Raw genomic sequence first — 26,685 nt, 5'->3', positions numbered from 1 at the left:
AAACAAGTGAGCAGAGGATCTTGACCTTGAACCCAGACCTTCTGAGAACAAAGGTCATATCACAGCACTCCTGTCCCTTCCACCCCAGGGTTTCAGAGGGAAACCACAGGGAAGGAAGTGAGATGGGACTTCCCTGAGGCCATGGGCTGGACACAGCTTCTCCCCGGGGTCTGGGAACCCAGGGCAGAGACAGTGTGTGGGGCGAGGGGGCAAAGGTCACATGTGTGCATCCCAGGCACTGTCCTTCCATACAAGTACTTTCCCACATACTTCTATTGTCCTAAAAGAAATTTTATAGTAATATGATGATGATGAAGCAGGATACTGTGGTTAACCCAGAGTCTTAAAGCAACAATTTAAAAATTACCTAAGTAAACACCATACTTATTAAAGTTTTAGGAATAGTATTTGTGTAGATTTAATCTTTAAAAAGTTTATGATATTACGTTTTGTAGTTTTATATTGTTATTTCCACAGTTTTAGGAGATTTTAATGGGGCTGGGCTGTATTCATATCCTGAATGTGATCTGAGTAAGAGTGGAATTGTGGATGCTAGCGATGCTATTCTATGTCTATCAGTGTGCTTTTCAGATTTAAAACACCTTGAAGCCTATTATCTTCCAACAATGTGCATGTGGCGAGGACCACTGTCCCCACTGTGTGAGGATGAAACACAGGCAGAGAGGGTGAGTCGCCCAATGTCTTGGAAAGTTACTGTGTAAGAAGACGCATGATACCAGATTCCTGACTCAATTTCAGGTTCCTTTATCTACACTGTGCTGCTTTCCTACTTATCAGAAGTGTATTGAATGAAAATTGAGCGTTCACATTAAGGAAAATTTTAAAAATTTAACACAAATTGATAGCAGCAAGTATAATCAGAAGTTATTCATTTGCTAAAATTGGCTTTTACATACAAGATATTTACCAACTATAAATGGTTGCATTTTGCAAGGTTATTGGTAAGTTGCTTATCTGGAACTGAATTGTATTTCCTCTATATTAAAAATCTTAGAAAAGGTGGCTGAAGTCCCCACTGATTTCAAAAGTCTGCCTACATCCCCTATAGAAATATGCACACACAGCACCCAAAGGCAACCAACAATGTTCGCAGAAGCGTTAATTATAAAAGCCCCAGACGGGAAACTACCCCGATGCTGCCAGCAGTGAGCGGATTCACATCTTATAGTGAAGTCATCAATGGCCTTCCGCACAGCAACGCAAAGGGATCCCGCACAGCAACGCAAAGGGGTTCCACACAGTACGGAAAGGGGTCCCGCACAGCACGGAAAGGGACCCCGCACAGCATGGAAAGGGGTCCCCGCACAGCACGGAAAGGGGTCCCGCACAGCACGGAAAGGGACCCCACACAGCATGGAAAGGGGTCCCACACAGCAGCGCAAAGGGGCCGGCCACTGCCAGCTGCAGCAGCATGAATACATCTCACAAGCATAACATTCACCAGACAACCCATTCACAACAAGCGTGACTCCTGGAAAGTCCATGTGCATACTGTTCAAAAGCAGGACCTACCAGCTGGTGGGAACCAGTCACAGAAGTGACTGACTGCCCGCTGGGAGGTGGAGCTAGGCGAATTCTCGGGGCTTCTGGGGTGCTGGGTAACATCCCAGTTTTCTACCTGGAGGGGCCTCCCCTGGCTGTCTCCACTTATGTGCTGTATATTTTTCTAAATGCCTATGACGCTTAAATTAAAATTTCCATTTAAAAGTAGTCCATCTAACACAGCATAGCTCAAGAGTGTATGTTCCCACCTTCCCTAAACCCTTTCCAGGATAATTCCCAGGCACAACTCTTTTAAATTGGTTTTAATAGCTGACATTTGCCCTCTACACTACAAAATAATAAGCATACATTTTATACGATCACCCATATCAGTGATAACAAGATCACCATGGTACCGACGGTAGGAGAGACTCACATGCACACTCACCCATCAATCACGATTGCCACCTGTTTTACTAATAGCCAAATAGCTTACTTTAGGTTCCATCTTCTTAGGGTGCTGGTGGCATTCTTAGAGTGTAACGAATTATGTGTTTAAAATGAAAATATTCCCTGCAGAATTCAAAGGCATTCATTCTATAGCCTCTTACCGTCTTTCTTTCTGCAGGCTTTGCCAGAAAACGTTGAGAAAAACACTCATTAATTGAGATAATTTTGAGACGGGATGCTTGGAAAGATCTACCAGTGCAAGTGTCTGAAGATTTTTTTCTTCCAGGCTCCGAGCCCAGGCAGGTGACAGCAATTACTGCGGCCCTCCTCGCGTTTTCCAGGCTGATGGAGATGAAGGGCCTCCGCCCGCAGAAGAAAGGGCACGATGTTGTTTCTAACCAATATATGTTGGCTTGAGACGCAAAAGCCAGCGTGTGGAACACTTGAAACCAAAATGTGTCATTAAAGAAAATTACACGGCACCAAGGAGCAGACGCAGTGCCGTTTTCAGCTCCCGTGAGAGGAGAGGTGCCAAAATGTCACCGCGTCTCCGGGGACCCGGCCACGGAGCTGTTATCACAGCGGCTGTCATTTCCACGGCGAGCCCACGCTCTCCGGCCTGGTCCTGCCGAATACGGATGCGAGGCAGGGAGGGGACAGCTGCTGCCAAGGCCCAGCGTCTGCCAGGACCCTGGGGCACATCCCGGGGGACGCGTGGAGCAGGCACAGAAGCAGGCACCCTCCCGCCCGGCCCTGAAGGGAGCTCAGGCCACCAGCACCCTGAGGACCGCACTCTGGTTTTGGCAACTGAGTGCTGTTCTTACCATGACTGCCATTATTGGCTAAACGCTGTGGAACATTACAAGGTCATTCTCACAAAGACAAAAATATGAGCTATGAGAACCAGAGCTGGTAAGAAAAACTGACTTAAAAGATATTCAGAAAATGCCTGCAATTCTGTGTTGTTTAGCCTTCAAAGCCTTGAGCGTTCACCCACGCAACTTGGGTCTGAAGTTTCCCTTTCTTGTAATTCACCTCTGGGGTCCACTGTGGCACATTCCCCCCACACACCCTTCCTGAGAAAGATTCGGTAAGAACATGCTATCAGAAGGTGCAGGAAAAGACCATCCCAATCTAGGGTTAGAGGTCAGAGCACAGGTTTTAGCAGAGATTGTCCGGGGCGTCTGGGGAGCCTTTTGTTTGTATGAAAAGAGACACAGGTCCCCGTCTCCATTCGGGCTCCACCTGGCGCGGCGGTTTGGGGAGTCGCTGTGTCTCATTCACAGGAACATCTCACTTCTACACCGGATGACCTGAGGGTTCTCCCAGACCTATGCTCTGAGATGCCGCTGTACGTCCAAGTGCGGTCATTTCCCAGGCGGAAGCATGGAGCCTCGGAAAAGCCCCACCCAGCACAGAAAGGGTATCAGTGTATCTGAATGCAAATGCTGGTCCTTTGTTTTGATTTTAAAATGAAAATATAATTACACGAAGTCCAACCATCATTGCGTGCATATGTTACCTGGTACCTTGGGCTTTGAAAACAAAATTTCTTCGTTTTCTGTTTTAGTTTCATGAATATATAAATATACATAATGCACGTGTGCAATGATTAGATTTTACAAAAAAATATAAGAACACTTTTTAAATATGGGGCAGTGATTTGATGTGAGACGCTTCCGGAATGCAGCCCCGTTTCAACGCCAGATGAAAGCAGGTTGGGTGAGGAGCGTGGTGGAGGCTGGGACCCCTGCCGGCCTCTGGTGTCGTTAGAAATACATAGTTTTCCATAAATTAGCTTTTGTTTTGGGTTTCCTGCTGTGCTCACATACGTGCTGACGGGATGTGTGAGGCGACGGGATGTGTGAGGCAATGTTCTGGCATTCCACTCCATTATTATTCGTTATTAACTCTAAGGCTAATATAATATCAACAGATCCGACCTTGCTAACCCACATATAGTGTTTTAACATCAATATTTCTTCTTAAGGCTTTCACATGAATACATACTCTCGTTGTCATTAGAAGAAGGGAATTATCCCAACTATAAGGTGTTGGAACATTCCAAGCAATGGACGCCCGATGCAGCAAGTTCCCCTGAGTATTTTAAGATACCAAGTTAAATCATAACTTTTATGAGCTATTTTCTGGGGGGGGGGGGGGGGGGGAGAGGGAAAGAAAATAAGAGGTAAAAAAAACGGTGGCTAATATTTCCTATTTCTATGCTGTGTATTTTTCCTTTCTCTTCTTTTGGCATTTTGTCACTTAACAAAGGAGAATCACACTGGCTGTCAAAATATCTTGCTGAGACAACAGTCATGTAGCTGGGCAGGCTTGCTTCTGCCAGAATATTCGGCTCATATTCTTTCGTAAACAGCAATATTAAAAAATCTACTTTTAAATTTAGCTGCATGTTTTCTTCCTTAACCATGAGGACCCAGGTACTCCTCGAAGGGTGCTGCTTGGGAACTGGGTCCCAGCTGCCCGCCAGTCACTGCTGCGGCCGCGAGAGGCACGTGGAGAGCAGGCTGCGTCTGCCTGGGGGGGCGGGGTGGGGAGTCGGGATTTCCCCCCCTGCAGACGGCTCTCCTGATGCTGCCTCTGCCCTCCTGTCTCCAGGTTCTGTTCTCTGGGTGAAGGAAGCATCCATGCTCTACTCTGATGGGAAGCACTGAGGGTTCACCATCACTATGAGCTGCCCAAAGGGGCCCATCATGATCAAGAAGGTGGAGGATCTTCGATGTCAACATTAAAGAATGCGGGAAGAGGACATAAAAACATTCCAAAAACACCCAGAATGCAGAATGCAGTCATTCACAGGGTTGATGGGTAATTCCCTGCTTCCCCAAACACGGGGTTTGTTGTTGCCGGGAAATGTATGCTCCAGAGGCCCATGGATCCCGTGACCCAGAGGCTGGCGGTACTGACTCCCTTTCACAACTCCTGTCCCTGCTCGAAAAGCCTTACGGGTCCGCAGCCTCCTGGTGGGAATGATGCGTATGAGTGCTGATGACCTACTCACGCACAGAAGTTTTTCTTGGCTTGGTTTGACTTTGGACAAAAGTAGACTAGACCTGAAAAATCAGAATTCTTTGAAAATTTATGGCACTTAAACCATCATTATTCAAAGATCCCACCACTAGAGATATGGAGATTGTTGGCGGGAGGTTGGTATATTAAAATGTGGCAAAATCCAGAAAATTATCCCCTTAGGTTTGAGAAAGGTAATATGACCTGTGGGGTGTGTGTGTGGTGTGTGTGTGTGTGTGTGTGTAGGTGCTGGTGCATTTGTCTAGTTGCAACTTTAAATAAAACCGATGACCATTTAGAAATCTGGGCACAACTCATCCATGTAGCTTGTTGTTCGTCATTCATTCATCAACAAACACTTAGTCTGTGTCGCCCTTACCCAGTTCTGTTTCTTAAGAGAAGTAGGGTGAGCTGCACCCACGTCACCACCTGCGGGACCCGGTCGGGAATGGTAACGGTCACCCGGGTCTCCCCTGACCACCTCACACCCCAGGCTGGGAGCAAAGGCTGTGGGCGTCCAGGGTTCCAGCTCCCCCCACTGATGTGGCTTAGGGAGAGGAGTGTCCCTTGGTTACACACTGGCCGTAACTATTACTAATGGGTATTGATGGGACATCTGTGGACATTTATCTCAAAGCAAAATGTCACTGGTCCCCAGGAGGCGGCTCCCCCGGCCAGCTGGCCTCCATGCTTGGGGGGTTCAGTCTCCCTTTCTAAAGGTAAGCAGCCACCTTCCCAGCTGCCAACTCGCATCGCTTCTCTGCTAAGATCTCAAAGGCTCTCTTTGAAGAAGGAAAAATCGCTTAAAAATATCTTTAGTCTAAAAATAGAAAATGATGGTAAAATTTGGGATTATTTGAAGTGATTAACACAGTTAGTTTCTATGTACGAATTCGATGAAATTCAGGTTCACTAACTACATCGTGCAGTGAGCTTGGTAAAGCCACCCATGTAGTTAATGATGAGATTAAGGGTCTAGAGGACAGTGATGGCGAACCTCTGACACGCGTGTCAGAGGTGACACGCGAACTCATTTTTTTGGTTGATTTTTCTTTGTTAAATGGCATTTAAATATATAAAATAAATATCAAAAATATAAGTCTTTGTTTTACTATGGCTGCAAATATCAAAAAATTATTTCTATATGTGACACGGAACCAGAGTTAAGTTAGGGTTTTTCAAAATGCTGACACGCCGAGCTCAAAAGGTTCACCATCACTGGTCTAGGATGAGGTTACAAGACCCAAAGGAAATACCTACAGCATCTCCAGTCCCCTCAGCAGTGATTTCTATACTTTTTTAAAAAAATGTGTTTATCACCTTTATAATGGTAAACATTTTACGGTATTATAATACTATACATATGTTTATATTTAAATATTTATTTTTTCCCTGAGATAACTGACATGTGGGCTTCACACGCATAGAGGGAGGGTCTTACAGGAATGCCCTTTCTGCCTCTGGCGCCACTCGGGACTGCACTGGCCACGCTGACCTCTTTGCTTATCGACTGCAGAGCAACATGACCTGTATCTCCCAACAACGACTGACATACAGGAGCAACGTGTGTTTTTAAAATGTCATCAACACGGATGAATCGAGCACTCATACATGTTTAGGAAAAACCCAAAGATATCTTTTCTTTGAACAGTTTTAAAACTATTTTCTGGGGATACTTTATAAATAAAATGCTTAACACATGCATGCATACTCTCTACAACCGAGGGGAAGGAACGTACAGGAACAGACTACAAGGCCTTACGGTGATTTTCCATCTCGTTCTAGAGCCAGCGTTCCCACCGTGAGGTTCCTTCCCGCTTCCTAACGCTCACTGCTAAAAGGGCTGTAGCTAGACCCACTCAACAAAGAAAACGGATGAGCAACGCAACCCTTTCTCCTCGGACACATCAGGCTTTCTTTGTACTAATCGCTCTATATTGGCTTTAGTATTCCTGGGAATTGATTTTTCTGGCCGCCTTTCGGTTTATGTGGTCACACTTACAATTTGTCCGAATGTCAGCATTTGTCAAAACACGTAACAACCCTCGTCATTGTTCTGGTTTCGCAGGAAGACCTTTCTGTGGTACCCGGGCTCGCTCAGCTCTGTCGTCTGTGCACTCACCCCCCCAGCCCCCTTTTAAACAGTCATCATGGTTGTCATTAGTGCCCAGTGTCTGCATCCTCAAGGTATAATCTATGTTGTTCCCTGCTGTGTCTCTCATTGTGCTTCCGTAATAAATGTCGTCACTCAATAAACAAATTTTGAATGCATGAAGGATGGATGGATGGACGGTCACTTCCTTTTCTGGTGTTATATTAGTAATTTAATACAAAATCACTGCGTAGAAACTGTGGAGTCTCATTGTTAAGGAAGAAGGATGTGTAGACATGCTAATATTATGTCGGACAATAAATAAACTGAAAGAGTATATACATTTGGAATTTATTTTATCGCAGATTCCAGGATAAGACCTTTGTTTGAATACAGATTCAATGGAAAGTAAAGCTTTTATACTGAATTCATTCCTAAGATTGCTAGCAGTCGATAGTTTTGTTTTTTAACCTTATATATGCCAGTTACTCTTCCTTTCACTCCTCTTGATGTCGAGTATGCTCTGAAAAAACAATGCCCTCAGTACCACCAATATGAAAGCAAGTGACATACGCAACGCTGATTAAATATCTATGCAACGTAACAAGGCAATGGCAAATATTGTATCGCACTTTCCACTTGGCATTAGTGGGGAAATGCAGCTACGTTTTGCAGAAATGATCACCCCAAACAGAAAACAACACTGCATTTCACACGTGATATTTATGTCCCACACACTCTCAAGTTCAGCTGATGCTAAAGGTATATATTTACAGACTAGAGGCCTGGTGCATGAAATTTGTGCACTTGGGGGCGGGGATCTCTCAGGCTGGCCTGGGCCCTCTCGCAGTCTGGGAGCCCTTGGGGAAGTCTGACTGACAGCTTAGGCCCACGGGGAGCGGGCCTAAGCTGGCAGTTGGATATCCTTAGCGCTGCCGCGGAGGCGAGAGAGGCTCTTGCCACCGCCACTGTGCTCGCCAGCTGTAAGCCCAGTTCAGGGCTCCTGGCTGAGCGGCGCTGCCCCTGTGGGAGAACACTGACCACCAGGAAGCAGCTCCTGCATTGAGCGTCTGTCCACTGGTGGTCAGTGCACATCATAGCGACCGGTCATTCTGCTGTTAGGTCTATTTGCATAATAGCCTTTTATTATATGGGATTTCAGAGAGGAAGGGAGAGAGAGAGGGAGAGATAGAAACATCAACGATGAGAGAGAATCATTGATTGGCTGCCTCCTGCACGCCCCATACTGGGGATTGAGCCTGCAACCTGGGCATGTGCCCTGACCAGCAATCAAACCAGTGCCCTCCTGGTTCATAGGTCGACACTCAATCACTGAGCCACCCCGGCTGGGCTAAAAGTATTTATCGTTGATGTCCTTGAACCCTTTTCAACTCAGGAGCTCCTTGTATCTGAGTGGTAAAGAACAGTCTGTTTGTGCATAGAATTCCTCCAATGTTATTTACTCCGCTGACCTCATATTGGGCTAACAGTCAAATAAGTTATTTTGGGGAAGGAGAAGAGGAGCACACTCCCTATATTCGCACCAATTTGGCAGTGATTTCTTCCTGATGTGCAGTAATAAACACGTACCAGCTCAAAGCTCCACATTCTGCTGTTGTCCTAATAAAAACCAAAAAAAAAATGTGTAATGTGAAAAAAACTGAGTGTGCGATACATAGCTTTTCCCCACTTTAGGTCCAATTCAGATGGCAACTATATTTTCGTACAAAGCTGGCAATCGAGTGAACTGAAGTTTAAGTCACCTCTCGATCATTTCTGGGTTTCTAGACGATACCCTAGACAGAGAAAACTGGTATTTTCTGCAAATTAATAGAGCTCACACTGAAGTTAGGACAGAGTGCAAGACTGCCAGCGTCTCTGTAGGTCAGAGGGAGGAGTGTGTGTGTGTATGCGAACATATATGTACGCTTTCATCCAAAGTGCCTCTTTCATAGGAAGCGTACCACCGTCCAGAATGGGTTTCAGTAGACTTTCTCCTTTTTGAATCGGCAGAGTCAGAGTCCTGCAGTAGCTGCTTTATCATATCACCACTTCCCTTCTCTCCCTGGGGTCAACGGGTTTATTCTGAGTCTTCATTCACCTTTGAATCAGGTTTAAATATGTCTTTAATTTCATATATCCAAGGATAACATAAAATACTGATTTATAAGTTTTCGTTTACAATGTTCAATCCTCTAAACCACAGGCAGTATATTTTCTTCCACAAAGTGATGAAATCACATCAGTATTAAAATGCTGCCGTCGCATCTCAGACAAGATGCATTTTCGAAATGTAATGCAACTAGGAGTCAGGAAGGAAGCTGTAGTGAAAAATGGTGTATAATTCATTGCTCAGTTGTGTTCTGTAACCTAATAAAACAGAACTTTTATTGCACAAACATGTCCAAAAAGAAAAAAGAATGTCACAGCACATTTTATTTTGCCGTATATATTGAAATGGCTGATTTTTCATGAAGCACAAAGGGCTGGCGTATTTTTCTTTCTGACCCTGAGGTGCATATAGATAGCTAGTAGCATAATCAATTTCAAGGTGCACAGAGAGGTAAACTGTTCATAAAATGCAAACAGACAAAGAAGTAGGACAGAGAGCTGCTACCGAACCCTGAGTGCCATGAAGCCGGCCTTGACGGGTTACCTTTTGCTGGGTCGGCGGAGTGCTCGCGCTGTTCAACAGCCTTGTTAGCAGACGCATGACAACATCTATTTTAGGAGTCACTTGGTAGCAGCTGCTCATGAATTTTTCCAATGAAACAGAATATTGAAAATGCGAGTCCTCCTTAGCAGGACGCGCCAGGAGTTCACCAGGGAAACCATGCTGAGTTACTTCACGTCATTGGGAAAGGAATTAACAACCAATCCCTTAAAAGTCCAGATTTTTGGGGGGGAAACCGAAACCAAAGCAAAACTAAGGAAGGTTTGCAGCGGTTCTCAACCTGTGGGTCGCGACCATCAGAAAACACATATAGCATGTCAGATATTTACATTATGATTCATAACAGTAGCAAAATTACAGTGATGAAGTAGCAACAAAAATGATTTTATGGTTGGGGGTCACCATAACATGAGGAACTGTAGTAAAGGGTCGCGGCATTAGGAAGGTTGAGAACCACTGGTTTAGAGGGAAATGGGAAGTGTCTGTTGAAGAAGTCAGGGTTTCTGTTTTGGGGGATGGAAATGATTGAAAACTGATTGTGGCACTGTGTGAATATAAACATCACTGACTTGTGCACTTTAAATGGGTGAACTGTAGGGAATGAGAACTGTATCTCAACAAAGCTACTATAAAAACTGTCAAGCGAATTACTGGTTGGGGATAAACTGAGCCAAAAATCCAGAAAATGTGCTCGCACAATAGGATTTGGTGGCATTTTTGTCTTCCCTAGTTTTCCTCAAATTCAAAGAACGGGTGCAAATGCTTTTGGTGCTCCTCCACGTGGGGAATTATGTGAATTTTCAGGTTCTGCCTAGCCATCTCCGAAATGATAGTGAGGTGGAATGTCCACCATGGTGTTATCTGGAGTCTGACTGGACTTTGTTGCCGTCTTTAACGGTGTTAATCTAATAACGCAAACATTTATTTAGACTTTATTTAATGTTTCAATAATGTTCATGCCTGATGATAAGATTTCTGGGCATTTTTATATGTTTACAGGTTATCCCCATCGACTGTGAGCAAAGGACAATAATCAAGAAGCAATGGTGACTAGTAGGCTCCATCTCTTTAATCCATTCGTTGGCGAACAACTGCTATCTACTACCCTTCCTTACTGTCTTCTAATCATTAGGGCAGAAAAAAGCAGCAGCCAGGGCCCAGGAAAAGTAAGGACAGGTCTTTTTTTTTTGATAGATCTGCATCACTATTGTCATCAAACACAACATGTGTGTTTAGAAATCAGCAGATTTTCACTGTGTAAAGATGCACTAACTGAAGTCCTAGAGGAGGGTTTTAACTGGGAGCTCAGCCCTGTAAAGTCCTAGCATGGATGCTGAAAAGAGGTCTGCCCTCTGTCCACGTGTGGACAGTTGGTGCTGAAGAGCAAGAGATGCTAACCCCTGGGCCATCTGTCCTAGGAGGGACCGGCTGGAGCTTCTCACTCCTGCTCACTCCTCTCTCCCCACAGGGCCTCGTGACTGCCCACGGAGGGGCGGTTTCTAACAGGTGGTCTGTGCTTGTCCGAATGGTAGCCAACAGCCGCACGTGGCTGCTGGAGTTTAAATTCGTGAACAATAATAACACAGAAACTCCAGTTCCGCAGCTGCGCTGGCCACACTGCGAGGCCTCATGAGTGACACGTGTCCAGCGGCCACTGAACTGGGCGGTGCCGAGACAGGGCGTCGCCATCATGAACAGCAGCGTCCGACGTGCTGGCTGAGCCCTGCTGCTCCAGGTGTGGTCTGTGGCCACCGTGGCATCCCCTGGGGCCTGTCTGAATGCGGACCCGGGGTTCTCGTCGCGGATGTGCCCAATCAGAAGGTGCATTTTAACAGGGTCCCCAGGTGACTGCTGGCACATGGAAGTTTGAAAAGTATAAGTCTGGACTTCCTTCCTTCAAATCCCATGCTCTGGAATGCCACTAAAGCAATCTTTTAAAAACATAAGGGCCTGCCCTAACCGGTTTGTCGCAGTGGATAGAGCGTTGGACTGCGGACTGAAAGGTCCCAGGTTCGATTCCGGTCAAGGGCATGTACCTGGGTTGCGGGCACATTCCCAGTAGGAGATGTGCAGGAGGCAGCTGATCGATGTTTCTCTCTCATCGATGTTTCTAACTCTCTATCCCTCTCCCTTTCTCTCTGTAAAAAAATCAGTAAAATATATTTTAAAAAAACACAAAAAACAAAACATAACGGCTTCGACTTTTTAGTTTCTTCCCTATGGTAAGTCTTTTGAAATCTCATGGGGGTGGTAGAGTGAAATGGGCCCTCCACAGTTTCTGGCCCAGCTCCCTCACTCCCAGGCTGTGTGACTTCACACAAGGGACCTCTCTCAGCAACAGACTCCCCTTTGTTTAATGGAGACAATGACTCAGGGGTTGCTGTGAAAATTAAATGAGGCGATTCACACACAGCTTTGGACATGATGCCTGGTGCCCTGTGAGCAGCCATCACCCATGCAGATAGTTCATGTCCCTTCCTTGCCTTGGATGACCTCTTCTCAAGGTCATTGCCCACTAACCGCTTTGACATTAAACCCCGTGAACTGACCTCCGCTTTACCTCTTAGGAATCGCCTGCTAGATCAAGTGTTTCCCCAACATCTTCAGCCCGAGAGAGTTTTCTTTTCTATTTTTTGCTCCTATGGACCTTGCATCTATGAGAGCATATGCCGTCCATAGTATGTTTACATTATTGTCTTTCTCACTTGACTGTGAGCTTCTAGAACGGAGAGCTAATTTGGACCTCAAACATTTGTTAGAGTGTCCAGAAAAATGTTGACCTAAAGTAGTTACTGAAAAACCATAGAACAGAAGAAAATAAAAAAAATACTTAGACTAAATAAGAACTTTATAGGTATAACAAGAATATCACAAATTATCAAGTAAAATTGATAAATGTGATGAATTAAAAAATTCTATATGATATGTGGCATAAAAATCATGAATCAAGTTAATAATAAACTGGAAAAACTACATAACATATATGACAAATGATTCACTCCTATATAATAAAACCCTAATATGCAAATCGACTCAACGTCGAAACGACCGGTCGCTATGACATGCACTGACCACCAGGGGGCAGACGCTCAAAGCATAAACACATGCTTGCGTAAGAAAACTGCATTTTTGGGAACTGGTAAATTAAAAACAGCTGCTAAATAAGATTATACACATCCATTATCAGCAAGAAAGCCTGGTACAAATGCATTACAAAGCCTGGCACTCCAGATGCACATAAGCATGGAAAAATATCTGGAAGGGTATACGCCAAAATGTTAACAGTGATGACCTATGCAAAGAGCTCACAGTGATCTATGGGGATTAATGTTCACTTTCTTCTTCCTCTTTTATTAGCTGAAAATTGTATGGGGATAGAAAAACAACAAAACCCCTCCCCTTCCCATCACCCCTCCACTTCAGAAGTTACACACCTTGACTCTCCTGAGGTAACTTCACCTTAGAGAAGGGACAGGTTACAGCTCCATCCTCATAACTTCTCATCACCTTACTGGAAGGTGAGAAAGCAAATTCTGGGATAGACGTGATTCCTCAAGCTTTTCAGTTTGCATATTTCTTTGACTTTATACTGACAGTCAATAGGAGAGAATGGGGGGAAAGTTTAAGGAGACTGCACTTTGTTAACAGTTGGGAAGTCAAGCTGATGAGGACATTGGCTTCCCCACTGATTCGGGGTTTATCGGAGGGACCTCACTGGACAGGCAAGTGGCCCTTTTCCTTCTCTGCTTGACTCGCACACTCGGTGGGCGTGCACGACCTCCCCTGAGAAAAGCGCCCGATTCCATTTTTTCAAAGCTAATGGCGGCATCTTCAGTCTGAAAAGATTTGCGATGGTAACTGATGAAGAAAAGAAATTCTTTAGCTGATTTAAACTACAACAACGACAACCACTGCAAAAATGTGTGCTGGTTACTTAAGCACAGGAAGACCAGTGAAAACTGGAAGTCTATTTGAGATTAATTAAACTAATAAAAAATACGAGAGAATTCTTTGATGATAAGAGTAATTTTGGGGAGGTAGTCCTTGGGTTGCATCGCCTTAATTTCTAGCACAGTAACCAGATCATCAGAAAAACGTTCAGCAAGTATCTGTACGTGAGTAGATTAACTATATAATTTGTATGCTTCCTTGTGGGGAAAGGTAAGGTCAAAGGGGGAATTTTGGAGTGTGGCACTAGAAGCAATATAGGATGATGCTAACTATAAACAGCAAAAAGGGGCCATTTGAAAAAAAAGAAACATTTGAGCTTTCACTTCGAGCTCTAATACTCAATTATATTCACGAAAGGGTCCTCGAAAAGAGTACGTCTCACAAATAACAGTGATGTAATCACACGTTAAAATGCTATTTTTCCTGCCACTCACACACGTAAATAAAATTGAAGGGTGTTAGAGCCGATACTCAAAGGATTTAACAAGTGGGGGGCCCAGGCACTTACAGTCGGACAGGATGTCGGACAACACCTGGGCAACCCCTGGGCAACACCTACGTGGAATCCTGGCCCTGCACAGTACCTATCTGTTTGGCATGCACGAGAGTTCAAAACTCCCCTGCAAAAACATAAGCTGAATTGATTCCATCCCGCTGATGACCGATGTATTTCCGGACCCTTGAAGATTCTCCAGCAGCACAATGCTGACAAATGTGCATAATTTATCCAGCTAACCAGAAGAGACCCTCCTAACAGACGGACATTTTCTAGCTGAACACGAGCAATCCATCTCTGAAGAGCAATGTTTGTTGTTGTGGCCGCCCTCACTGACCTTGAATGTTACGAAACAGCACAGCATCGCTTCATCGGTGTGCGATCTCGGCCCAGGGAAACCCCATTGGTAGCTGGTTTGACCCTTTTTACAAGGAGGGAGTTACCTTCGATTGAAAACTGACACAAAGGTGTCACCCCGACGGACAGTGGCTCCCTGAGGCTAATGAGGCTGTGTCCAGGGTCAGGGGGAGAGAGTGCCTGATGCATGAGTGATGTCTGCCGGGGTCTACGACCTGGAAGCAGGTGTACAGAACAAGCCACACACTTACCATCCTTGACTCCATCATCTCTAAAGTTCCTTCACGCTCTAAAATTCTATTTTTCTCTTAAATGTTGTGGCTCAAAATGGTTATTTCCGTTTCCAAAGTACGTAATTTTTAACTAAGGAGTGTTGTAGCTGATGACAGAAACCCGCCCACCGCACAAGCATACGACTGTTCTAGACGCAGCTCTGTGACACCCTCCTTCAGCGACAGACTTTCACGGGGCAGCACACGTTGCTCTGTGAACTTGGAAATGCACCAGGGACTGCGGTTCTTGTAGGACCAGCCATGCAGCCTGGGGTTTCTCTCAGTGGGTATCACTAGCATTTCAATATCATAGGCCTTTCCCTACACTTAGAAGGCCATCAAAATCAGATGTGGTCCTGACAGGTAAAGAAAACAAGTTTCCCACAGTTTGAGTGCTCATCTGTGTGACAGAGGAGGCAAAGGTAACAGTGACCACTGTCATTAGCCCTTCCGTCATGTGGGTTCCTATGCAGGGGGAACCTTGACCAGAGCCATGTTAGAAGAGTTGACAAATCCACATCCACGAGCAAGTAAAACCTCCTTTCCCAGTTTCACGGATGCCCGGTTCCCAGAGAGTGTTCCTGAGGGGAAAACCGTGGTCCCCAGTGAGGGGACTTACACTTAGTGATTCATTAAGCAACAAAAAGTCTGAGATAATTCTGAGAGCTGAGCTAGCGGGAGATGGCGACGCGGCCCATCCCAAGAAGCAGAGCGCCTACTGACCATGCGTCGTAGGTGACTCCTGCCCTGTGTCCACTCTGGAAGGGCACGGATTGCTTTGTGAACGTGACATGGCACAGGTTACCCATGTTTTCCCGGGGGATAAGCCAAAACCAGATGTACATACACTAGGGTTTGCGTCCAAGAACATAACTTGTTCTTTATGCAAATGCAGCTTTTCTATTTACCCAAATTTGTTAAAAATCATGTACACTACCCTGTAATTACAATGTATCATTACCGACTCCTTCCCCAGAAAATATAACCTCAGAACAGACTTCTGGACCAAACAAATAGGTACGTGCAACAGAACCACAACGTCCCGACTACGGACGGCACGCTCCCGCTGCGCGGCTCTTACCTATGAAGTAGGACAGCAGCACGGCCAGGAGCACGGACACGCCTACGGCGCACAGGGCCGTGCACTTCCAGCTGCAGTACTTGGAGGACTTCTTGAACTTGAAAGCGCTTCTCGACAGCGTGTTTCTGGGCAGCGGCCGGGTAGGCGGCGAGTACACGGAGCCCGAAGCCATGGTGTATCCCGGGGTCGCGGTGCTGAACAGTGGCGTGGTCCCCGTCCCTGTCTTGAATAGGAAATGCCTGTGGAACGGGGGACATGGTTACACATTGGTACCAACAGCAAGACGCACACGTGCTAACACGCGGAGACAGACTGCGAGGCGTTCGCTCTCCTCTCTGTCTCCTTAATCGTTTACTTCAAATAGTTTTACAAACCTGGAGGCTAAGGAAACATTTTAGCCCAGCCGGTGTGGGTCAGTGGTTGAGCGTTGACCTAGGAACCAGGAGGTCACAGTTTAATTCCCCATCAGGGCACATGCCCGGGTTGCGGGCTCGATCCCCAGTGGTAGGTGTGCAGGAAGCAACTGACCAATGATTCTCTCTCATCATTGATGTTCTATCTCTCTCTCCCTCTCCCTTCCTCTCTGAAACCAATAAAAATATATTAAAAAATAAAACTATAGGATTCTATTAAAGACACACACACACACACACACACACACAGTCACACACAAAGAGAATATTTTAACCAAAAAAAAAAAAAAGCCAGCTCATAAGAAGACTGAGCTAAGAGGTCTGTAGTACAGACAGCAGTGCTAAGGCCTGAAAATGGCGGCTGTCTCTACATCAAGCAGGGAACGTGACAGCCTGGCAAGGGGTTCCCATCGGACCATTTCCTGCACAAACCATCCTGGAGCCGCCCTGTACGAGCTGCCTTAAGAACTTCCTCCCATGGCCCTGCAGACAACTCAGCTTAGGACCTGACAGCCACATGGATCCTCACTGCCACGTGGGAGCACGTTACTCCTGTAAACACAAGCGCGTTGGCCGCGCTCAGGCTGCGGCTGCTTCAGTTCCTGGTGTCCCTGACATGTTCTAGTCCTAGCCGCTCTCCACTAACGGGACCATTAGGCTTGTGGGTTAAATAAAGGAAATAATTAAATTCTATGTACCGTGTGGTGTGTTTTTCCTCCTGAAATTCCCCCTTGTGTCCCTGCTCTGCCTGGCCTCTCAATTCCAACAACTGCGCCACTGCCTCGCCTCCAGGGGACACGAGGCAAGATGAGAAGTAAAAACAGTCTGAGTGCGTGTGGGTTTCCTAACGCCCAGACTGCAGGGGGTGGTGGTGTGTGTGTGTGTGTGGGGGGGGGGGGGCGGGAGTGGGGGGGTGGGGAGGGAGGGGGAGAGAGAATGGAGCAGACTGGAATATAACCATGATGTTTGGGAGAAACACGGTGGGAGATAAAAGGGGTCCCCCCTGACCAGGAGAGGTGACAACAGCCACGGATTCCCCACTGGGGAGCGAATCTGCCCAGTGCTCTGTGGCAAGTCTGGGGATGAGTGGGGAGTTTCCAGAGACGTCTGAGGCTCTCGCTGCCACTTCCATGACGCGCCTGAGGGCTGAGGACACAGAACTAGCAGAGCGTGGCCGGATGACGCCAGGCACACGGACACAAGAGGCATCTGCACGCACCCAGCGTGTACTAGTAGGTCCAGGGCCAAAGGCAGGCAGTCCCTGGTACTAGGACGGATTTCTGCAGAAAAGGAGAAACAGAAAGGATGTGGGATATAATCAAACCGTTTGAAAGACAGAGAATTCAGGAGGTAAAGGTTCCCCTTAGATGAGGGTATTTCCTCATGGTGGGTCCGGGAGAGGGGAGAGGGGAGTGAGTGAGGGCAGGAGATGGCCTGGTCCCTGGAGACAGAGGCCCCGCCTGGCTCCCCTAGAAGACGGAGCCTGGAGAATGGAGACCACCGGGTGCGCCAGGAGGCCAGGAAATCAGAGACCTGCAGAGGCAATGGTGTCCCGTCGAGAGAAGCGACGTGTGGAGTGTCCGGGGTGTTCCAGAGGCCTCCCGGGGCTCCTGCATCTCAGCATTAAGTGTGCGAAGTAGAATATGTTTATGGCTTCAAGAGTGGTAAGGAAACGGCAGCGTGTGCCACCGCCGCGAGGGGCCCCACGGGGAGCAATGCAGCCACCTCAGCAGCGACATGGGGATCGATGAGGAAGGAACACGGAGACATGACAACAAACGCAACGGCGTCCCAGGGAAGACCGGAGCACCAGCCACCCCCAGCCTGCGATGCGCGGCCCAGGAGGAGGGAGAGCCCAGACTGTCTGAGCGCAGGGTCTAAGAGGAGGGCTTCAAATAAAGCAGGGAGATGCAAAGAGAAAGTCGGTCAGCATTCCGGGTCCATGGACAGGAACGATACAGCCACCGCACACATCTATCGCCTGTCTGCTCCCATGTGAACGCTAGTAATCTTACTCTCCTGAAGTATTTCCAGGACGATAGGAAGCTCCTGGGGCACAGTAGTTGCTCAATAAATATTGTAAAATAAATAAAATGGTGGCCATTGTGCCGATGCAAAATGTGAGTCCTAGAGAAGTACCCTGGACAAGGAGCCACAGCTAACAATAAGTAATTACAATCTATAACAATAAAAGCGTAATATGCTAATTAGACCCGACATCCTTCCAGAGGAAGCCGGGCTGCGAGGGAAGCCCGGGTCCCCGGTGCCTTTCTTCATTGTAAAGAAAGAAAGAACTGGACAAAGTCTATGAGACATCTGTTTGCAAACACGGACAACTGGCAATGCAGCATTTTGATCCCTGGGAGGAGGGAAACAAAGGGATTTTCTGCCTGGAGAAACTTCCTGGATCACACATGGTACCTGGAAGGGGATTCTAAATGGAGCATGGTGGTCTCACTGAGTTGGGGAAACGGATCGGGGGTCAGGGAGGCTGCAGAGGCTGGACTTTGTGGGCCAGTGTTTCAGAGAGAAGGGCATTGCCCAGATAAAAATCCCCAAACATCTGCATGGGGTCGCATTGAGTCTCTAGTGCAGTGGTTCTCAACCTTCCTAATGCCGCGACCCTTTAATACAGTTCCTCATGTGGTGGTGACCCCCAACCATAAATTTATTTTTGTTGCTACTTCATCACTGTAATTTTGCTACTGTTATAAATCGTCATGTAAATATCTGATACGCAGGATGTATTTTCAGGGGTCGCGACCCACAATACTGTGCCCTGCATACTTAGAATGAGATTTCAAGTGGTTGGTCAAAGAACAATTACTGAGAACAGAACAAACTACTAGGAAAACTATAGGCTAAACAAGTCCCAGCAATAACAAAGAATTGAGAGATGGTAGAGTTCTGAACCCACACAGTAATGATACCTTTTTGAACATCTGGTACAGTTAACAGAGACCCCAGAAGGGCCATGCCTTGATATTAAGGCTAAATAGACCTAGATTAAAGGCCACCATAAGTCCATACCAACAGAGTTTACATTCAATCCCTGAAAGCTGATCTGCAGGCAATTTAACTGTCTTCCAAGTAAAGCTGCTTTTTATAAGAAGAACAAAAAATTTAGAATCTTAGCAATTACTGGGAAGAAGCAGGAGAGTGGGAATCAAAATCAGGAAATATAAATAGACTAATAAAAACAATAATGATCAAAAGCAGATGAGAATTTTAGACAGCTATTATAAATATGCTGAGGGGCTTAAAGGAAAGCATGAACATAACAGGGAGATAAATAGAAGATATAGGAAAGAGCAAAGCGTGCCCTAGCTGGTTTGGCTCAGTGGATAGAGTGTCGGCCCATGGACTGAAGGGTCCCGGGTTTGATTCCAGTCAAAGGCATATGCCTGGGTTGCTGGCTTGATCCCCAGTGGGGGGCATTCAGGAGGCAGCCAATCAATGATTCTCTCTTATCACTGATGCTTCTATCTCTCTTTCCCTCTCCTTTTCTCTCTGAGATATATATATATATTAAAAAATAGAGAAAAAAGTAGAACTTCTAGAAATAAAAGGTCCTATATAGGTCCTATATAATAAAAAGTTTATATGCAAATCAACCGAACAGCAGAACAACTGGTTGCTATGATGCACACTGACCACTAGGGGGCAGACGCTCAATGCAGGAAGCCCTGAGCCGGGCTCATGGCTGGTGAGCACAGCGGTGGTAGTGGGAGCCTCTCCTGCCTTCATGGCAGAACTTAAGCCATCAGTCATACATCCCCTGGGGGCTCCTGGACTGCGAGAGGATGCAGGCCAGGCTGAGGGACCCCTCCCCTCCAAGTGCACGAATTTTGTGCACCGGGCCTCTAAAAACAGATAACTAAAAGTTGGCAATCATAGGAACCAAAATGAAGACCTTCCCTGGGAACTATGTTATCGCTTTATTCAAGGACATTTGGGTCATTTGTTCCTGGGAATTGGGATTTGAACCTACTATGTTATTTTAGCCTTGACACTAAAAACATGTACTTACTGTGTGCAAACACAATGAGCTGGACACATGCCAACGTCAGCTTAGACATCTCTGTTTCAACTCCTGAAGTTTGTGGAATTAGTACCAGATGCTCATCTGCTTTGTCGATCACGGCAAAGCACTCTTTCAAGGCTTAGGCTTGAGTTACTGTGAAATTACTTTTCTTAGAGCAAAATGCAACTCTGAGATATTGTCAAAAATAAAGACATAATATTAAAAAATCCACTATCTACACTAATAAAAGAGAAACATGGTAATTGGCGTACGACCGCTATCCTTTTCATTGGCTAATCAGCGAGATATGCAAATTAACTGCCAGCCAAGATGGCGGCCGGCAGCCAGGCAGCTTGAAACTAACATGAGGCTTGCTTGCCTCGGTGACGGAGGATCGTTGGAGGAAACCAACGTTCCCCGCCTGCGGCTGCAGGCCTCTGAACAGGCAGTTTAAGAAACATTGTAACAAATACCGCCAGACTTCAGCCAGCAGATTCGCAACATTGTAAGCAAAAGCCAGAAACCTACTTTCAGCCGTGGAGGCCTAAGAGCTGGAGCCAAGCCTCAAGGTAAAGCTGGCCCAGAATAAAAAAGAAAAAAGAAAAAAAGGAGCGGCTGGGAACTTTAGTCACTCCCAGCCTGAAAACAGCCCTCAGCCCCTCACCCAGACTGGCCAGGCACCCCAGTGGGGACCCCCACCCTGATCCAGGACACCCTTCAGGGCAAACCACCTGGCCTCACCCATGCACCAGGCCTCTACCCTATATAGTAAAAGGGTAATATGCTTCCCAGCACCGGGATCAGTGTGACAGGGGGCAGTGCCCAAACCCCCTGAGCAGCCCTGCTCTGTGCCTGATGGGGGGAGCTCCCCAACCACCCCCCCCACGGGCCCTGCTCTGTGTGTGATGGGGTAGAGCCATAACCTCCCCATCGGCCCTGCCCTGAGTGTGAGAGTGGCAGCGCCCCAACCCCCTGATCGGCCCTGCTCTGTGGGTGATAGAGGGCGGTGCCCCAACCCCCTGATGGGCCCTGCTCTGTGGGTGACAGGGGGTGGCGCCTCAACCTCCCCATCGACCCTGCCTTGAGTGTGACAGGGGACGGTGCCCCAACCCTCCAATTGGCCCTACCCTGAGCGTGACTGAGGGTGGCATCACAACCTCCCAATCTGCCCTGCTCTGTGCATGACGGGGCGGTGCCCCAACTCCCCAATCAGCCCTGCTCTGAGCCCGACCAGGGGCTGCACCTAGGGATTGGGCCTGCCCTCTGCCATCCGGGAGCAGGCCTAAGCCAGCAGGTCATTATCTCCCGAGGGGTCCCAGACTGCGAGAGGGCACAGGCCGAGCTGAGGGACCCCCCCTCCCCCGAGTGCACAAATTTTTGTGCACCGGGCCTCTAGTCTATAATAATAAAAGCGTAATTTGCTAATTAGACTGGACAGCCAAATGACCTTCTGGATAAAGCCGGGGCTGTGAGGGCCGAGGCAAGCCACAGTGGCTGTGAGGACCAAGCCCCTTGCACGAATTTTGTGCATCTGGCCTCTAGTTCATTAGGATTAGTGGAACTGAAGACTGCTTTATCTTGAAAGAGTTTCTAACTTATTTATACACAAATTTACTTGTGTTGTTGCAAGAGACATATTTTGGCCACTGACTTTCCATGGCAGAGGTACACTTCCCCTTGCTCTAGTGCCCACCCGTCTCAGGGGCCTTGAGGTCAGTGCCTGGCAGCTGTGTTGCCGGGGTCCAATCCCAGCAGGTCCAGGGGTCCCCAAAGGTGTGGATGGAGTCGGCGAAGAAGGAATGACACAGAGACAGGGTTCAGTTGATCAGCAGCCTAGCCAGGATCTCTAGCCAGGATCTCCAGCCAAGTTCTGGTCTGGATCTCCAGCGAAGTTCTGCTTAGGATCTCCAGCCAGGTTCTGTGTCCATGTTCTCTTGCTAGGTTCTCCAGGTTCTGTAGCCATGTTCCCTCGCTAGGTTCTCCAGCCAGGTTCAGTCACGAGGTTCTAGTCAGGTTCCCTTGCCAATTTCTGTAGTCAGGTTCAGTCCAGGATCTTTTGCCATGTTCTCTCGCTAGGTTCTGAGGCCAGTTTCTGTCCAGGAACTTTTGCCATGTTCTCTCCAGCGAAGTTCTTCTGTCTCTAGAGAACGTTCTGTGTAGGTTCTGTGCCTAGGTTCCGTCTCTCTTGGTTCCGTATTCTAAGTTCTGTGTTCTAAGCTCTGTATTCTAAGTTCTGTGTTCTAAGTTCTGTGTCTTGCTGTCTTACTACATCTGTATTTATACCAGTTGATTCAATCCTACCAATCTCTATTACAAAGGTTAGGGCGTTTCTTATCTCCATTCCAGGGGGTAAAGATTATGTAGCTTAAGCATGATTGTTTGTAGTTAAAGTGATTAATTACCCGCCTGGCACTTAGTTAAGAGGTTTTATTCCCTCCCTAACTTCAGGGGAAAATCCCTACCTGGGGAAACAACCTTTCTCAGAGAGGAGACCTTGGTTAAAACACATAGTGCCAAGGTGAGCAAACATATTAAGAACAGTATGCCATATATGCCAGGTCCTTTGAAACAGCAAGGATGGACCGGCTCCCGGCACTGTGTGTCCTTAATAAATACAGAGACATGATGAAGCATTGAAAGACGAGCCAACTCACCAATGCACTGTATTTTAAATTCACTGTCTTCAATATTTCCAGGTGGCTTTCTAGTGAGGGAGTACAGAAAGAATTTGTAAAGATTGTTTAAATTGATGTGTCTTTGAAACTCATCATAAAAAAAGGGTGTCACGCCTGTGAGAAAAATTTCTTTGGGTAAAATCAGCCCTCACAATAGATGCATAAAAATTCACGAGAAGGCCACTCAGACACACGCTAGTGTGGTGGGAAAGGTCCACGTCCGCATGTTCCTACAGAAGAGAACATCTGCCTTCATAGTTGGGGGAATGGTGTGATTTCCCAGATTCAGACAGGGTGTCTTCTCTCCAAAGTCAACCATGTTTTTCTTCCCACTGCAACACAGAGAGCACACAGCACTGGCAGGTGCGTCTTGTGACGACTGCCTGTCTCCAAGCCCAGGACTCTCCTTCACCGTTCATGGGCCACCATGCTGCTTAGCTGGCATCTAGACCTCCCCAGATACTTCATGAGGGAACAGATCCATTAACACTGATACCCAGCTGCGGGAACATGACACAGTGCACGAGAAAATGATTCGATCCCTAATTCTTTATAAGGCACATCCATCTGTGGTCTGTCCCCATCCCGTGACCCCGGCCAGGTCCTCCAGCCTTGGGAATATGCTTCTCACGTATGAAAAATTCTGCAAAAATGACAATCAGACACCTATGGTTGTGACCGGGCACCCACACGAAGTTTACAGAATAACGGCCCAAATTTCCTTCACTTCTAAGACCATCTTTGGGAATGAAAACCGTGAATCCGGTGAGACTATTTGCCGTTGTATCGTGTGATAGAGCAGTGGCGGCGACAGATGACACAGAGCAGGCGGGGCAGGCTCTGCTCTGATGCCCCGAATGATGCCCGCGTGCCGCCAGCCTCCAGGGCCTTGGTGATCCCCCCGCCTCCCCTCCCCCCGTGCGGAACCGGAGGCTCACTCCATGGCAGGCGATCAGACACCCAGATGAGGAAAATCAATTCCAAAGCCCAAAGGCAGCAGGGCAGGAGGTCACTGAACATTAACAGCTGCTGGGTGGCTTGGGATCTGCCGGGGATGCTATTAACAGCACCGGCCAGCGGACGAGGCCGTGGGCCCGTGGCATTCACGGTGCCACAGAAACATGCACGGGCAGGATGGCTCCACACTGCGCCCCACTGACAGCTGCTGTTCTTCTTCCAGAGTCGGAGGCCTGTTTCTTCGGGGATCAGCCTCCAGACCAACCTTTGCATTTGGGCTCCCGCCTTGCTGTGTTTCTAACGGATTCTCCGACGCACCTTTGTATGGGTCGTGTGACAAATTCAAATTGTAGGACACAGACCGGAGCTGCTCATCCGTCCTGCTGCCCCCTCCCACCACCGGGCCACTGTGAGTGAGTCTGTCCCTGAGGCGCAGGGGTGACTGTCTGACCCCTCCATCGGCCGCCCTCCTCCCGCCCCGCATCCAGCCTGTCCCACTGTGAGAATCGTGCATCCTCTCCTCTCCAGCATTTTTTTCTCTTTTCTGTGTCTTTTTCTAGCTGGGCTGGAGGAGGTCTGGGTTCTCAGCTTCCTCTTTTTGTCTACTTGGCAGAGAAGAGGCAAGACTAACATTTCCATTGCGAACTTTCATCTTCTCTCAAATGCAATGTCACGTTTCATACACTGGACGTGCCCAGGACACGGAATTGCGTCTGTGAGTCCAGTCATAACATCTGTCTCCTCTATGCGCAGGCCTCTTAGAATTTGTTTTTTTGTGTGTGTTTTTTCCAGCTCCTTCTCTTGGCAGATATGGTTTGTTTCTGAGTAATTCTTCACTTTTGATTGACTTTTGTCTTTCAAAGTAATAATCATAAACTTACAGTCATAAAATATTTGGTAGAAAAATAATCAGATTTTTGGCAGTAAATTTAAATGTGCCTTCCTATAGTATATTAGATATAATATCAACATATCGGTGCTCATTTAAAAAGATCCTAACATCAAGTACAAAATTAAACACATTCTAATACATAATTATATTGTAACCAGGAAACAATGGGTTAATAGTGATGCTTTGTTCGGGAGGTTAACATGGTTTAATAAATCAGAAATTACACGGATCAAAGTGAAAGGCACCCTGGACAACGTGCTACACAGCACGATCCGAAGTGGCCCGAGTCACGTCCTCAACGGGACGTTAGGACAGGAAGGAAAAGTCAGAGGACAGTGTGTTACTGCTGAACTTCTAATTAGTTTAACTTCATAATTGGTTACCTTCATGGAAAAGAAGCTTGTTTCTTCGATGTTCTCTATAGTGTTAAACACCTTAGAGATTACAAAGCAAATACTTAGAATAAAAAGAGTGTAATAGTCACAGCGTCCAGTTTCTGTCCCTGAGGCACACTGGGAACCTCTATTAGTGCCATGCAGACCCCTGGGGAAATACTCCTATTGTAAGTCGCCTGTTATACCGTACGAGGGGGAAGGCTCTACTGCACAGGAAATATTGATGCTTCCTCCTTCTTATGTTCTTCATTGAACAGACAGAGTGATTTACCCCAAACTACACCTGAACTGCTTCAATAAAATCTCTTGACGTCCTTCATTCTACCTGTGTTTCTAGGCAAATCAATCAATATTTTACTTAGAGCATAGATTGTTTGCTTCAGATCAGATGCTCTGATTTCAAAGACAATGGTGCCAACGAGAAGGAAGATGGGCTAGATTTGGTCAAATCCAGCGTTTCCAGAATCCAAAGTTCTGACTTAAGAGCTAAAATATTTTCAGGGATGGGCTCCTTTCCCTCCAGGCAAAACATACCTTCCTGGACTGAAGAGGCTTATTAAAGGTCTCACAAGGTTTCCTCCACTTCAAATGACGCTTCCAAAATGTCATTTTCAGACCCAAAGGAAACGAATCCCACACTCGTGGATTCCATTTACCTTGGAGTATCTGAAGGCTAAAATTAACTATGAGTTCAAAAGAGTTTTAGGCACTCGGTCGTTCCAAAACAAAAGATGGCGTGCCTAGAATGCACTTCAGGATAAAATACATTTTAAAATTTGTCAAAATACACACCAAACAATAACTGTGTGTCATCTTCCTTCAATATTGCCCATCACCACTCATTTGACCACTGGTCTGTGATGGAGAGTATGTTACTAAGGACTGCATGAGTTACAAAAGCCCCAAATATTTGTCAGTATATATTTTTAAAAAAGCTCTCCTGGAAAGAGGATATTAACTACTGTCCGGCATGTTGAACCACTCTACTGCATGGTCACCGTCTTCGGATTTTCACTATCAAAGTCTGAGTTTTAAATTCCACAGCCAACTGGCTCATCCGTTTGATGCTTATTTAGCACTGTGTTTATAACTAATTAAATGGCTGGAAAAGCAGCTCATTTCAACGATGTGCTTTAGACAATGAGACCAGGAAATACAAAATTCCTGGCAGCTAAATAGGCAGAAAATGAAAGAAAGAAAGCCTGAGCCCTACAGAGGATTCCCTGCTCTCCGTCCAGGCGGGGTTCGTTTGTTTTCCTTCCCTTTCAGCAACTGATTCTCAACAGACACCCCGAGACACCTCGTGTGGCCGCCTACTGTGCTTACATACCTGCCGTCGGGAAGAAGCCTCCATCTGTCCAGGAGGCTGGCAAAGTCCCGCATGTTCCTGAGCCGAGAGACGGCAGAGGCTGCGGTGAACGCT

At 46.8% G+C, this 26,685-nt stretch overlaps 1 protein-coding gene across 6 annotated transcripts in view; it reads right to left on the bottom strand.

The window, feature by feature from the left end:
- Positions 1-26,685, bottom strand: part of TENM3 (teneurin transmembrane protein 3) — a 415,109-nt gene that overhangs the window by 121,372 nt on the left and 267,052 nt on the right. For all 6 annotated transcript variants that reach the window (XM_036299786.1, XM_036299789.1, XM_036299788.1 and 3 more), the window contains exon 4: positions 15,907-16,145. In XM_036299786.1, coding sequence (XP_036155679.1) covers positions 15,907-16,145 — 239 coding nt within the window. The remainder of the gene's footprint in view (positions 1-15,906; positions 16,146-26,685) is intronic.

The sequence above is a fragment of the Myotis myotis genome, unplaced genomic scaffold, assembly GCF_014108235.1.
Source record: "Myotis myotis isolate mMyoMyo1 unplaced genomic scaffold, mMyoMyo1.p scaffold_m19_p_3, whole genome shotgun sequence".
NCBI lineage: Eukaryota > Metazoa > Chordata > Mammalia > Chiroptera > Vespertilionidae > Myotis > Myotis myotis.
The sequence above is the reverse complement of the archived record's forward strand: the minus strand, read 5'-3'. Positions and strand labels throughout refer to the sequence as shown.